Raw genomic sequence first — 15244 nt, forward strand, 5'->3', positions numbered from 1 at the left:
TAATTCAATATTTTTTTTATTTTATTGCAACACTTAACTAAAGTAATGGTTATTAAAAAATTTTGAAAAATAAAATGTCTTTTTTTTTACGAAAATAAAATAAAATTTATGTAGAGATATATATATTTTAAAATTTGTATATATAAAAAATGTATTACATAATATAAATATTCAAAAGAAGAAAACGAACACTTCCCACGGTTAGAAAATTTGTTCGTTGTAAAAAAAAAATATATGTAGTATATATTTATATTTTTTTTTGTTTTTGTTCATAAAGATTTAGAAGGGATTGGACATTTAATGACGTTTGGTTGATATTCCTTAGTTTAAAACTTATTTATTTAGTAAAAACATCAAAAGTCTGATAAAAAATATTAAAATAAAATTGTTTAATATCTTCGTTCATTTGGTTTATTTAGGACAAATCAATACAAACCTGAAATTGATTGCTTTGTTTGAAAGCAAACGATTACATTCCGAACTATCTGGAAGGGGCAAAGTGTAGTAGTCACTTTCTGTGTTCTGAAAAAAAAAAATGGTTTGAATTAAAAAAAAATAGAAGGAAAAAATAATAGGTTTTATATTTTAAGAAGATATTTAAACAATAACTTTGACTTTCTTATAAACGACTAGGAGGAGAGTAGGTGCCTTGATAAAATTTTTTTTTTTACTCGCATAAAATGCAGCAAGTTGACAATAATAAGAAATCAGGATTTTTGATGTCTTCAGTTTCTGTAGGTAGATCTAACTTCCTCAATGACTGGATACATTTTGGAGCAATTTTGTTCTTAGCGAATAAAGAATTGAATTAGTTCAAATTTAAAATAACTGCTTTATTAAGTAACCGACCACTTAATAAAGCAGTTATTTTAAATTTAAACTAAAAGCGATCAGGAAAATGTTTTAAATCGATAACTGATGCCACACTTATCGACAAGAAATAATTTCATTTTTTTCCATAGAAAGTTTAAAATTGAACAAGTATTATTAATTTATTAATTGTTAAACATGAATTTTTGTAATTTTCTGATGATTTGGATGAGGAAAATAAGAAATCAATTTTTAACATTTATGAACTTTTTGTAATAAAATCTTTTACTCTTTCTTTCACTCATTTTCTATCAATTATTGTGGCCATTTGTTCTTTAGATCGAATGAAATACATACTATAAATGCTACGACAATAAGGAATAACTACACAAGTCAACTTAAGTCGAAATTGAGTTTTTTTTACGAAATCTGATGCACAATAAACGATTCTATCTGAATTAAAGGTAATAGAAAAATGATATTAGCATTGATTTGGAATATGAAGCCAAACATTCAAAACCCTCTCCTGAAATGTTGTAAAAAGTGACTTATGTCGTTTTTCCTTGTTGTCACAGTATGGTCGATTTAAAAATTGTTCCTGATCGCTAAAAAGCTGAAGCTAAGAAAATTGTTTTAGAATTATGAAAAGGGGATCACAATGGACCAATAGGCCCCCGTGTACGCATCAGCTTTTTAACTATGCACTACCCTATTAACCTAACCTAATCGAAAACCGTAAGGATTTGGATGAACAAGTTATCAAATTCTGAAAGCTCTTGAGTTAGAATAATAGCATGTTTCGTTTGAACGATTACCTTTGGGACACCCTGTATATAATTTTAAACGTCATATAAGTAGTTAAAACTCCTTGTTTTTTTAAATAAGATGCACCTTAAGTTATTTTTTTCCCCTAAGTTATGTTCAACTTAAGGGGATTTATGACTTTGTTTGAATTTAGGAAAAATCGTAATATGCAACTTAGTGCTTTATGTTCGGCTCAAATATTTATGTATCGCATCAGAAATAATTTTTTTTTTTCAAGAATTGCAAAAATTAAAAATGAATTATGAATTATGGACACGGGAAGCAAGTTTAAAACTGAAGTCTTTGGAAATTTCACAAAAACTGAATTAAGTCGAAAACCATTACGATTTAAAACATCAACATTTAACAAAGAGGTTTATGGGGAGCACCAAGATCAAGAAACAAAAAACTAATATGCTTTCAAATTTCTATCCACAGTTTGATTTATTTATTTTTTTTTATTACTCTGAACGTCATTTAATTAGTGTTATAAACAAAATTCATCAATCAATTAATAATCAAAAATTACTTACTTGGTCTGTAAAGTCATGTTTATAAATTTGTGTAGAAACTTTCATATCAGAAAATGGTCCTTTGAGGGCAAAAAAGTGAATACTCAAAGGAGTACTTGTCTTAGTTTTGAGAATAAGCTGTAAAATAATTTTTATAAAAAAATATGTAAGAATAGTCGTCAAATTATTACATCACTTCATTACTTACTTGATAGGTAATCGTTCTATCATTTGATTGGTGTGGATCACGTTGACTGTTATTTATTCTTGATTTAACAACCCATTGTTGATTGAATGCAGAAAATCTAGCAGTTTCATAAAACAGCTTATGAACATACTCATCTGTTCGGTATGGCTTCATTTGTAGATCTTTTCAAAAATGAAAAAAAAAATTAATAAAAAAGCTCTGTAAGTATACATAATATAACCTACCATTGAAAATAATTTTCTCATAACTCAATAGATCAATCAAAGTGCTAAACATTTTCTTTTCGTCTTTCATCTTAGCGTCATATGCTTCCAAGGCGGACATAACTTCATAGCCAGATTTATGTGGGTGTAAACAAACCCGTTCGTGTTGTGTAGCTAATTTATTCACAAATTTATTTATTAAAAATTAATAAATTTCTTTGAGATTTCCACTAATCTTTTGCTTACTTTCATGATTAGGTCCACGCCATTGGCATCCAATTCTTGAGTACTTGCAATTTGTTGGACGTTCCTGACATTCATGTTGTTCGTGACGTTCAAGCGACTTGTAAGGAAACTCCTTGTTACAAAACTAAAATTAATACATTAAATAAAAAAATAATAAAACTAATTCCATTGGTTTTGAAATTTACTTGGCATTCACTTGGAAGCTCAGAAGCTGCCTTCTCTACTGCCAAATTTCTAGATGCAGTACTCTTTGAGATTTCAACACGACAATTAGGACATGTAGCTATCTGATCCCTTAAACTAAAAAAAAAAGAAAATAAATAAAAAATACACAAAAAATATTAACAAGAATAAAGAAAAAAAACAAAGTTGATAAACAAATTATTATCATTTGATATTAAACAAACAAAAAAAAAATATTAAAAAAACCAAATCAGCATGAAGAATTTTTAAAAACACTTTACATATTTGAATTAATCATTTTAAACTGTTTGAATAAATAGCCACCCAATCCAACATACCGTCCATCGGCCAACAGATGGGTAAAACAAGCGGCACACATTAAATGTCCCATTTGACACTGAAAATTTTTAAATAGAAAAATTGATTTATTTCAAATTAGAAATTATATATTAAAAAAAAAATTTAATTTATTAAAAATTGTTTTAATTATGTATATTTAAAATGTTTATAAAATTTTGCAACTCACTACATTCTCTGTTAAATAAATAAAAAAAATATATAAAAAGAAGAGCAAGTTGATTAATAATATTTATGAAATTTTTAAATATAAAATTTTTGTTTAATTTTTGTTTTAAATTTTTTTGTTTACCAATCATGTGTGTAATTTAAAATAAATATACATTATACATGTTTCCTAGAATAAAAAAAAATAATAAATGAAATAAAATGTGAATATGCAAATGAACGAAACACTCGATTGTTTTTTTATCTGAAAATGATTAAACGAACGACGATGACGACCACGTTGAGAGAGAAATAAAGGAGCGAAAAGAAGGAAAGTTTGAATAAAACAAAATATTTTCTTTTGTGATTAAATCACTTTTATAATATTTTTTATTCTTTATTTCTGGGTTTTTTTCTTTTTTTTTTTTGTAAATGAATTTATATACACAACAGCTTACATAGAACAAATATGCAATAACATTTCTTTCGTGATTTTTTTAATTTTTTTTATTTTTGTTTAATATTTAATTTTATCTTTTGTAAGTATGAATATATTCACATTTTCTAATTTTTATTTAAACATAACCTTAAAACACACACAGTGAAAAAATAGATAAATTATCGTTATTTTGCTTCTTTTTTTTTGTCAGGTAATTACGATTTTTTTTTTAACTTTAAGCTTATAGATTAAAAATAGTTTAATATTTTTTTTTCTGGCACAGTAACAAATTAATTATTATTACTTATAAATATTTTGTTAAGAAATTATTAAGTTATTGAACTAAAAAAAAAAATCTGCTAGTTTATTGATTTTTGTTATTCTATTTCAAAGAAAAAAAAAACATAAAATATAAAATAATTATAAGTTTAGAAAAAAAAAAATATATATATAAACTGTGCTCGTTTTCTATTTATTTATTGAAATTAAATACAATTCTATTTAAATTATAAGTTAATTTATATTTATTGCATGAAGGTTTACTATATTTTCCCTTGATGTACGAAACTCAAAGGACTTTCCAAGACTATATGTACATATGTTTTTTAACACGCTTTTATTTTAAATCGTTTTCACTGCCATTAAAGTCATGACCATGAACAGAAGGAATAAATTTGTCAGATCAATATTTTTAAGCCAGTAATGTTACAACGACATAATATCTCTGGCGATTCGAAATGTTAAAAAAAATTCTAAAGAAGGAATCTTAGTCTCTAATTTTCTATAATCTAAACGATTAAAGGCTCAACTATAATAGGCAGGAATGAGTCAAAATTTAACGAACTGCTTCACGAATATATATGAGCATTATAATGGGATCGTGTGTTTTTGCCCATTCGCACATGCAATTTTGACATTAGCCCATGTTAGCTCATGCCTATCGTAGTTGGGACTTAATATTTGAATTTATTTTATTTTCTAGTATTCTAGCAGGAGAAAGATCTATTGTACCTCCCGTTTTCGGTCATTGTAGGTAACTCATGAATTGCACCATCAAACAAAGCAAATTATATATATGTAAATCGTTTCTTTTTTTCTATTAATTTCAAACTTCAAATATTTTTATTTTTATTTTCAAAAACCTATTAACTTAAAAATAGAAAAATGAAAGTTTCTTTTCGCGATCGAATAGAACCAAATAGAAGATAAATTTTATTAATATTGGCCAGTCATAATTATGTTTGTAATTAATTTATTGAACGAGACGAATAAAGACGAGAAAAAAGTAAAAAGAAATGAAAATAAACAATACGCGTAAAAAAGTGCAATAAAACTACATATATTTTCTAGGTCAAATGATTAAATCTACATACATGGTTATAAAAACAATGCGGTTAATTAATTTCTATATTAAAAGCCAAGTTTAACTTATGACCATTTGCTGATACGAAAGCTAACTATTTAATTTATTTTTTCTTTACATAAAAGGTTATTTTGACTAGCGTTTAACCACTGAAAAGAAGTACGATAAATTCGAATTTTTCTAACAACAACGCATCGATGACTAAAACTTGAATGTCAACAGTTGTGGATTTTTTTTTGTCGAATTTAAATTCAAACGGGAAACATTTGATTGTATAGATTGGGAATTACGATTCTGAATAGCAAAAACAAAAAATTAGGTAACCGTTTGTTTTTTAATGAGAAAGAAAGAAAACAAATAAACAAAATATAAGACATTCAATTTATGTAAGTTTTGAAAATAAACAAAATAAATGCAAAACACACTTCCACCAGTATGTTGACCTCATCTCTGCTGACACAATTTTTTTCTACAACATATAAAGAGATATATTGATGAAATTAAGAGAAGTGATTTTGTATTGTGTCTTATATTTTATTTATTGATCCGCAATTCGTTAACTCATACACATACAGGTAATAAGTAAAAACAAAGAAAAACAGATCTTATTGTGAAGATTTCTTTTGTGAGGAAAGTAATCCATCAAATTTATTTCAAAGCACAACCATACTTTTTGGCCGGAGTGCCTTCCAACATAATGTGCTGTCTTTTGTAAAAGATAATAGATTTATTTGTTTAGAAATTCAAAGCATTTAAAGTCGATGAACAGCAGGAATTTTGTTTTCTTGTAATTCTCTTTTACAAAGAACTGGTACAAGATTATCGATTTTTAACTTTATCTGGATATCGACTTTAATCACCAAATACACGGCATTCCCTGGTATACACCGATTTTCATGAGATATTCTGACATTTTTTTATATGAGATATTCTGAAGAGATCTGAAGAAGTTTTTGAAGGTAAAAAGTAAAGCAAATTGGTTTATTGAATCGTTTCAAGTTAGGAATTTGATGTTTGACTTTCTGCTTTCACTTCTGCATTGTAAATTTACATATTCGTATGCGAAATTTATAGTTTGGTCTTGGTGGGTGAAATAAGAAAAAGTGAAATAATACCTTTTCGGTGTATTTGATGAACAAAAGTCAATAATAATTTTAGCCATAAAATAAAATAAAACAAAATTCTCTTCGATGTCGAAAATACTATATTTACAACTATACATGTGTAGTGTATTTAAAAAATACTAAACTATTCTGAAGAGGAAGTAATAACTTAATTTTTTTTGGCTATGTTGACATCCGATAAATTTAACAAATAAAACCACAGTTAATTTAGATTGTTTAGATAAAATTTGTGTATGAATCGAATTCTAATGAATGTCTATAATGACAAAATAACTAATCTCACAAAAATTGTTTTAAAATTACACTAATCTATATTGGTTAAGAGGTCTCAAAAAAAAAAAAAAATTGATTCCATTTAAGGAATCATTAAAACCCCATATAAATGCATTCCACCGGAACCACACTATCTAGACGGAGAAAATAAAGAAAAGGAACTATGGTCAAAAAGCTATAGTTTACTCATGTGGAATTGTTGTACACAAATTGGCACCATTAATTGGTCATGTTTGTATGTACATTATGTATGTAGTTAGTCATACGTCACAATATTTATTTAAATCTATGTAAATAAATGTGCATGCATGTGTAGTGTGCCTATTACCTACTCAAAGTGGCCTTCATGTCTGCCTGAAAAATGCGCTGCTGTCCGGGATATATTTTTTGATTTATTTTATTTTTGTTGTTTTTTTTTTTCTCAAATAGATACAAATATTTTAGTTTGTTTTTAAGTTGCTAGATAAAAATGTACACAAAATGTATGTATTTGTTGCTGGTGGTGTCTTTTTTTGTTTATATAAACAAAGTGGAGGGGCGATAAAATTAGAATACTTAAAATAGAAAATCATCTGCGGCAAGTTTTACATTTAAATTGAATTTTTTTTTCCCTGAAAGTTGATTTCTTTTATTTCCGAGGTAGTTTTAAGGATTATAAGGAATGATTTAATAAATTGGCATTTGAAATAAGTAGTTAATACATGTTTTTTTTGAGTATACCTAAATATATTATCCACTTCTAGCCCCTTACGACATTAATAAAATGTAAAGCAAAACCACTTAATAATGCGTTTCATGAATCACATTTGAAACTACGTAGGTACCTATTATATAAAGTCCACCTTCCTTCCACTCAATCATATCTACGCAATGAAAACATTAATACGCATAATAGAAGTTTAAATGCGTCTTATTATCGTTCTTTTAGAGAATGTTCATAACTGACATAACATCTACGTTCTGGTATTAGGTATATCTTATTGAAAACATCATGTTGAAACTATAATACGATAAGCAAGTTGGTCTGCTAAAGATTAACATTCTTTTTTTTTATACAAGGCCACTATGTGTCCTACTATCTAAAATATATACCTTGTAGAAAAAAAAAAACATAAAGGTGGATAACCTGTTCAAATAAATAGAATGATGATAGTAAAGAAAAAACGTAAACAAAAATTCACAATAAGAACCCAGACAGGCTTTTATTATTTTTTCTTATCATATTGCTTTTTGCAAGTTCATCATTAGATAAGAAGCCGAGTAAATACAACATTTATAAACGCTTGCACTTCCTGAGCAGCTGTATTTTTGATGAGGCTTAAATATGTGATGAGATGAATTTAATGAACCTGCAACTGCAAAAACAAAAAAAAACAAAAACTAAGACGAACTATTTGTCTATATCACTAGAAAAATCCTTGCTCCTCATAAGACATTGCGAGCATTAAAATCTTCACCAAAAGTAACATAGTCGAAGCTAGACTATGTAAAAGTCAGTACAAGTATGAAAACTCAAATAAGGGATAGTAGCATCGTGAAAAGAAATTATTTGTTAGAAAAATTATTTTGGAAAAATTGGATTATTTTTTATAAAATTTCTGTTCCTCAAGACAATCATTTGGAACCAGGGGCGCAATTGTGATTTAGTTGATTTTCTTTTCCATACCAAAGCAGGGATATCCCCGACTTTTCAGACCACAGCTCTAGTTATTGGTTTGTTTAATCACGATCTAATCATAGATTTTAATGGTTTCTGAATCTTAATTGATGTTAGTGTGACGGTAACTGCAGGTATTTTTTTTTTTTTTTGAGATTTCGATGGACTATTGTCTAATAGAGGCAACTTGCTAGTATTTGAAAAAATTTAGATATTTACTGTTATAATCATTTAATCGACAATAAATGGAATAATTTGCCAAAATTACTAGAGACAGTGGTAAGTTGTCATTCGTGTAAATGAGGTATCTATTAGTTTGGTAATTAGTTTATGACAAAATCTTTAACCTACTTTCAACATTTCTTTTTCTATCGTCACATCAAGTGTTTTTTTGCTAAAAAAAAGTTAAACAAAGTCGAAGAAAGACCAAGAAAACAAGAATCTGTTATAAAAAATTGTTTCTTCTGGTATTAGCCACATTTTTGCTGAATGAAAGTAGTTGTCTGAGAAGGTGCTCATACCTGACTATCACTATGTAACATGTGAAGTTCCGGCTTCCCAATAGATTTACCTGAAAATATAATCCTATAGAGCCCACAGAACTTCTTGAGGTAGGTATGAAGGTATATGAAGTATAGGTACATAATGTACGAGCTTGAAGGCCTAATGATAATTCAGAACAATTACTACCAAAATAAAATATGTGTATCATTCACACCATCCATATTAATTCTAAATTCAACTAGGCAGGTATTCAAGATATGATAAATATGAATAGGAAACTATTTTCTTTTATTCGAAGTTGATCATCATCATATGTTTGAGAAAATATCTAAAACATCAAAAACAAAAAATATTGGTATCAACAGTAAATAGTATCAATTTATAATATTTCTTTTGCTTTTGTTTGTGCCCCTAAACCTGTTTATAACTACATGTATATAAATTACATACCTACACCATAAATAAAGTAGCTAAATATATTTGTATGTACCTACATATATTAAATAAAACACCCTAGAGGCCCAGATGTGTTTACCTACCACTCACACACTATTAGATAGAAAGGGTCAGCTGTTTTTGACAAGATATACACTTTGTGTATATATGTATAATAAAAAAAAATATCAACAACAACAAAATATAGAAGCATTTGTGTTTGTTATTTTTGATCAGCTGGGTTGGGTAAAAGACAACGTATTAGAGGGTTGTTATTGTTTTTTTTTTCGCTTACATCTTCTTTTCTCTTGTCTTTGATTGCTATCATTCCTGTTGGCTCTTTCTTGATGTGGTATTTAAAATTCTGATGAACTTCCTTCATCAGAATTGGATTTGTTTTTATTTTTTTCTCATTTTCTCTTTATGCTACACAAATCAAAATAACTATCTCTCTCTCTCTCTCTTTCTATTCGATTTTAAACTAATACAAACATTTTTCTTATCTTTTATTAAAATTTGTTTTCAATTTTACTTACGTAGGTATAACTACATAATAGGAATATAATGTACATGACTAGACAATATTCTAGGGGATATCTAGATTCTAGATGTAATAATCTATCTAGATAAAAGAAATCGATAAAGAGCGGAAGTCAAATAAATCCAGACAATTTTTTAGAATTATCTATTAGATAACATGATCAATTGCAATCTAGATTGGAAAATTATCTAATCGAATAGATTAAGATCAATCGCATTAATGCAATGCAAAACAATGGAAGCTTATCAAATTCGTATTTCCAAAGCTATGATCCCACATTCAAAAGGTACATAGTAGCACTGGTTATTTTCCTATTTAGTTCATTTGTTCAAACCAATTGGAAACATTTAGAGCCTCCGCACACTATAGACTTTCTATAGGCCAAAAGTTTAGTCGGGTTAAACTCCTAGTGTGCGTTTGAAGGCAATTTTGTAGGAAAAGAAGCTTTTTTTCGATCAAAAAAACTTTTTGATCCGCATCTGACTACTTCTTCGTTGATAAGAGTGTCCATTGATAGTAGGTACTAGGGTTTCCAACTGTCCCTCTTTTTGGAGGACGGTCCTCCTTTTCACTTTTTTGTCCTATGCCCATGTTCTGTGTCTTTTGTCACTGGCGATAAAATATTTTACTTTAAAATTCACTCATCAGAATAAGAGAAATTTCGTTCAAAATAATAATTTTTGAGTTCTTGAATTCTGATTTTGAAAGAAATTTGGCTTTATTTTTAAAAAAGAAAATAGATTTTAGAGACGTTCAAAAACGTTTACCGCCAGTGATAGTTACAGAACAGGGGCCCTGCTATCCTTTTAAGTTTTTAAATTTCCTCCTTTTCCAAATGAATACATTACATTCATTAAAATTTAGAAACCGTTACATATTCCATTTATTTATGTAAAAGCTACTTTTGGTCTTAAAAATGTTTGAGAATTTGAATTTGTTATTATAACTTTACGTTCCCAAAACTATCTTTCATTAAGCGCACAGTTTTTACACTGAAATAGCTATGAATTCTGTGATGTAAGTTTATTCTTTTTTTTATTATAGCTAAAAATGCTAGTTTTTTGGTTACGTTGTTTTAATAATTATTATCAATAATAAAAAGTTCCTTAAAGTGTATATAAATATATATTTATATAAAACTCATATTTTTTAATTTTAATTTATGACGTTTTTTTTATTCTGAAAAAATATTGTACTTATTTGTTTCCAACCAAATTTGGATACCCAAAAGAGAAGTCAGATACTTTTCGGTTCGAACAGTGAATTGTCAGTCTTCTGCTTGTCGTACCTTGGCTGGCTAGTAAATTTTATGGTATTGCAACAACCTTTATTCTTTACCCAAATATCAGAAAGGAAGAAGATATCTCAATAAAAATAACTCACTTTTAATATCAATAGAAATAGAAAAACTCAAGAAATCTAATAGATATGACTCTTGACCTCCCAGAAATTCCATTCCAATTTGCATTATTATGATAGACATGTGTACCTACTAATCTATGAAATACCTACATAAAATTCTAGATGAAAAAAAAAATAAATAAAAACAACCTGTATAAATGCAATTCATCATACATAAGTTCAGTATTTTAACCAAAAAAAAAAACTGAAAACACTTTCCCTAGGTTTTAAAATATTTAATTTGAATTCTTGAAACAAACTTTATTCTATTTTTTCTACGTCGTAAAATTATTATACTTTTTACATACATATTTACTATGCCTATCTACTACCCAACTTAAACCCTCTCTCTTCCCCTTGCATTAATTTACAGAGATTACATTCTACGTTTTTTTTTTTATTTTTGTTTAACTGCGCCACACCAACACTACAAATGCGTTGTTGCACTATTTCTTTTTTTTTTTTTGTCTACTTCTCACTCTGACATTTTTAAAGAACCAAGAATACAAATGGGATGGAGAAAATATAAAATCAAGAATTAGGAGTAGCGCAGTAAAAATAAAAAAAAAATCTTTCCTGTTTATATTATTTACTTGCAATATGACTTTGACTTGTGTATTTGTGTCTCTTTCTCAAACAAACACAACAAAAAAAGAAAAAAAAAAAAAAAAACAGAAAAATGCACTGACTTTTCCTATCTTGCATTTTTCCTTCTTTTCCCATTTTCATAGTGGTTAAATGGTGATTAAATGAAAGTCATCTTTTTTTTTTGAAATTTAATATAGCTTTTTACGGCCTTTAGTCCAAACAAAAATTTGCAGTTTCGTCCCTATGGAACTCACTTGGACTCATTAGTTGACTTATCGTGAGACACCTTGTCAATTCGCAAATTTTGTTTATATTCAGCTCAACTTACATAGATTTTTTTAACAAAAACCTTATTTGAACTACTTTACTGATTTCAGTAGTATATAGAATTTTTATTCAATCTTTTTTTTTTGTTACCTACTTAATTAGAGTAATTTTTATACTGGTACGACGACAACTGCGGGTACCAACTTAATCATTCTTTAACGACTGCAAATCAAAACAACAATCGAACAGCTCTCAAGGACGTTCTTGTTTATATGTGAAATCGGAATGCAATGGGAAAAAAGTACCCACATTCATTAATTTTTTATAAAATTATGCACACATTGGTACTTCTCTCTATTCTACAACCCACCCATGATTTATTCCCACCTCCCCCTAAAAAAACAAACATTATTATTTGCAAGTTAAGAGTACTCACCTGGTACATAGCCGTCTTTGGCAAATCCAAACAAACAGCACAACAAAGTATCCCACCCAAACGATATTCGAGCTTTTCGTGTTGTGTAGTAGTGGCTGATGTACCAGCTGTAACCAAGTCCAGCTTTGGTTTTTTAGCTTCTGGCTCATTGGAATCCCCACCGACAACAACAGACGATGTTCTAGTCTGTCCACCAGCACCACTCGAAGCCGATGACGACGAGTTGGCTGATGACGATGACGACGAGGCGCTCGACGAACCACCGCCCCCCGATGAAGATTGGGGTTGCAATTGCTGCTGCTGAATGCTCACTTGGGCATTGCTATTGTCCACCATTAGTTCAGCCGCAATCAATGGTATTGAATTGAGGTGACTTGTGGAAGTTGGGGGCTGTTGTACAGCCGAGCTAGACGATTCAACATCCGCCATATTTGATTTTTTTAGATGAGGCAAAAGAGAACCAACACGACGAAAAGAAAATTTCAATTCGTTCGTTTTTCTTTTTAGTTACGATCCCAATGAAAGTTAAATACTTTTATTTATTTCGATAAGGAATAAAGAATTTATATTCTTTTGCAAGTTTTTCTTCAATTTGTATTTTCTTGTTTCAATTTTTTCTCAATTACAGAAGAAAAAATATATATAAAAAAAAAAATGGGAACTCCCAAATTAGCAATGAAAATTCCACTGGCCACCACCCACGGGAATATATGGAAGAATAGAGCTTTACAAAATAATTGATCTTATTCTTTTTGTAATTGTTAACAAAAAAATATGTTTAGATTATTTGAAAATGTATAAATTTTCAAATTGTAATATCAAAACAAATTTGTAAATTTTTTGTTCCTCCCAAAGTGAATTTGAAATGAATTTTTTTCAGTTTTTCTGGTTTGCTTGCACACAACACACAAATAATTCTCGCAGAGAAAAAACAAAGTACGTCTCACTTTAATGAAGATAAAATTGAGAATGAACTTGTAAAAGAAAAAGAAGGTGGAATTTTTAGTTGGTGGTGGAGTCGCACTCTCACATATACTTTGATGGAGAGCTATAGTGGTGTAATGTGTTTATCTCGCTTTATTCACTGGGATAGTAGTATTACATAATTTCTTGTATTATTGTTTTCTTTTTCGTTTGATAGGAAATTATGAATACTTGATAATGGTTGTACGCATGTGTTAAAATTATTTTTTGTATATAGATGCAAGAATGCAAGTGCATTTAGAAGATGGATGCACTGTCCACTGTGCGCATTGAAAAATAGAAAAAAAGAGTCAAGTTTATTTTTCTTTTGTTTGCTGGAGGGGGACTTATTTGTATATAGACAAGGATAACGATATGAGTTTCTAGCTAACAGATGATTATATGAGAAAAAGAGATGTTTGGGTGTTTTGGTGATGTCCTTATTTAACAATTTTTTTTGTATAGGAGGCAGGATAGAAAAGGAAAGTAGGTTTCATTTCGATAAATTAAATAAAGATGTGTTCAGATAAGTGAAATATTATTTTCACCGTGGAGGAATAATTAGCCATGTTCCAATTTTTTTTTTTCAAAAACGATTTAAGGCCTTAACTACATTGGCGCAAAAAGTAAAAAAATGAAAATTATCATACTGATGTTATAGATTTTCGTTTAAAAACAATTTGTATACATTTTATAGACTCCACTCAGAAAAAAAAGTTAAAATTGGTATTACTACTTTAAATAGTTCAAAACGGTTTTTTGTGCGTTCCTTTGGGAACATTTATCTATTGCTTAGTACTTAAGTGCCTGGCTACACAGTTTGGTGCCCGATCACGTTCCAATTTACATTTTCTAAGAACAAACGTCAAAAAGAAGATAATCCTCACCCCTCTTGCCTACAAGCCTACTTACAATTTTGCTTCTATAATGCTTTACAGAAGCAACAATTACATCTGTAAAGCTTTATAGAACCAAAATTGTTTGTCGGGAACCTGACGGGTTAGGCGATTGAAAAATCACCGTGTAGCTTGACTTGACTTTTTAGCTCCCATACAAAATTCTCTTCAAAATTTCTAATCCAAAACGAACTAAATTTAATCTGACATTTTTTATTCGTTTTTCTTGTTTTATTTTTGTCCGCTGAGTTAAGACAGATAGAAAATGTATAGTAAAGCCTGGTACGCTGCTCGCGCTAAATTTTAGCTTCCATACAAATTATCGAAAATTTTTAGCCGAGATAAAATGGATCCCATACAAGTTATCGATAACTTGTATGGGAATTTTATCTCAGCTAAAATTTAGCGCGAGCAGCGTACCAGGCTTAAGAAACGAATGTGTGATTTTTTTAGCTGAATCTGCTCACAACTGGACTGAAAAGTCTAAATTTTGGAACAGCTAAATTTTTGAGATGATTTGGTATAGGAGCTAAAATTTAGTTTTAAACTGTGTATTATAGAATGTTTTCACTAGAGCCCGAAATTTCGAAAATTATCTCATTTTGAATGTCAAATTGTATAGAAAAAAATTTAATTAAAAAATTTGAACTGACCTAATTTCCGAAATTATCTCATTTGGGCTGTAATGTAAACACGCTATTAAGCAAACACCACAATCATTTCTTTTTTTACGAAAAATCCATTTCCTTTTCCAAAGAAATATTTTATTTCACAGTGTAAGCACACCCTAAATGAGAAGTTCTTCTCATATTTTTAACTTACTCCACGAACACACCTCCAAAAGCATTCAGTCAAAAAAACAACGCCACATTTTTTCTCACTAAACT

The 15244-nt window shown here is 28.7% G+C and overlaps 1 protein-coding gene across 2 annotated transcripts; it reads right to left on the reverse strand.

Moving 5' to 3' along the window:
* Positions 1-105: 105 nt before the first annotated feature.
* On the reverse strand, positions 106-13599 carry LOC129908668 (zinc finger TRAF-type-containing protein 1 homolog). 2 transcript variants are annotated; one of them, XM_055985329.1, is made up of 9 exons: positions 12499-13599; positions 3248-3363; positions 2969-3083; positions 2784-2907; positions 2559-2711; positions 2335-2495; positions 2148-2264; positions 437-522; positions 106-361 (listed from the first exon to the last, which is right to left on the reverse strand). In XM_055985329.1, the coding sequence occupies exons 1-9, from the start codon at positions 12925-12927 to the stop codon at positions 334-336; spliced, it is 1329 nt and encodes a 442-aa protein (XP_055841304.1). In that variant the 5' UTR covers positions 12928-13599; the 3' UTR covers positions 106-333. The 2 variants fall into 2 exon arrangements, with proteins under 2 accessions (XP_055841304.1, XP_055841305.1); XM_055985330.1 differs by having other exon boundaries at positions 3305-3363; positions 12499-13483.
* Between the last annotated feature and the right edge of the window lie 1645 nt (positions 13600-15244).

The sequence above is a fragment of the Episyrphus balteatus genome, chromosome 2 (assembly GCF_945859705.1).
Source record: "Episyrphus balteatus chromosome 2, idEpiBalt1.1, whole genome shotgun sequence".
NCBI lineage: Eukaryota > Metazoa > Arthropoda > Insecta > Diptera > Syrphidae > Episyrphus > Episyrphus balteatus.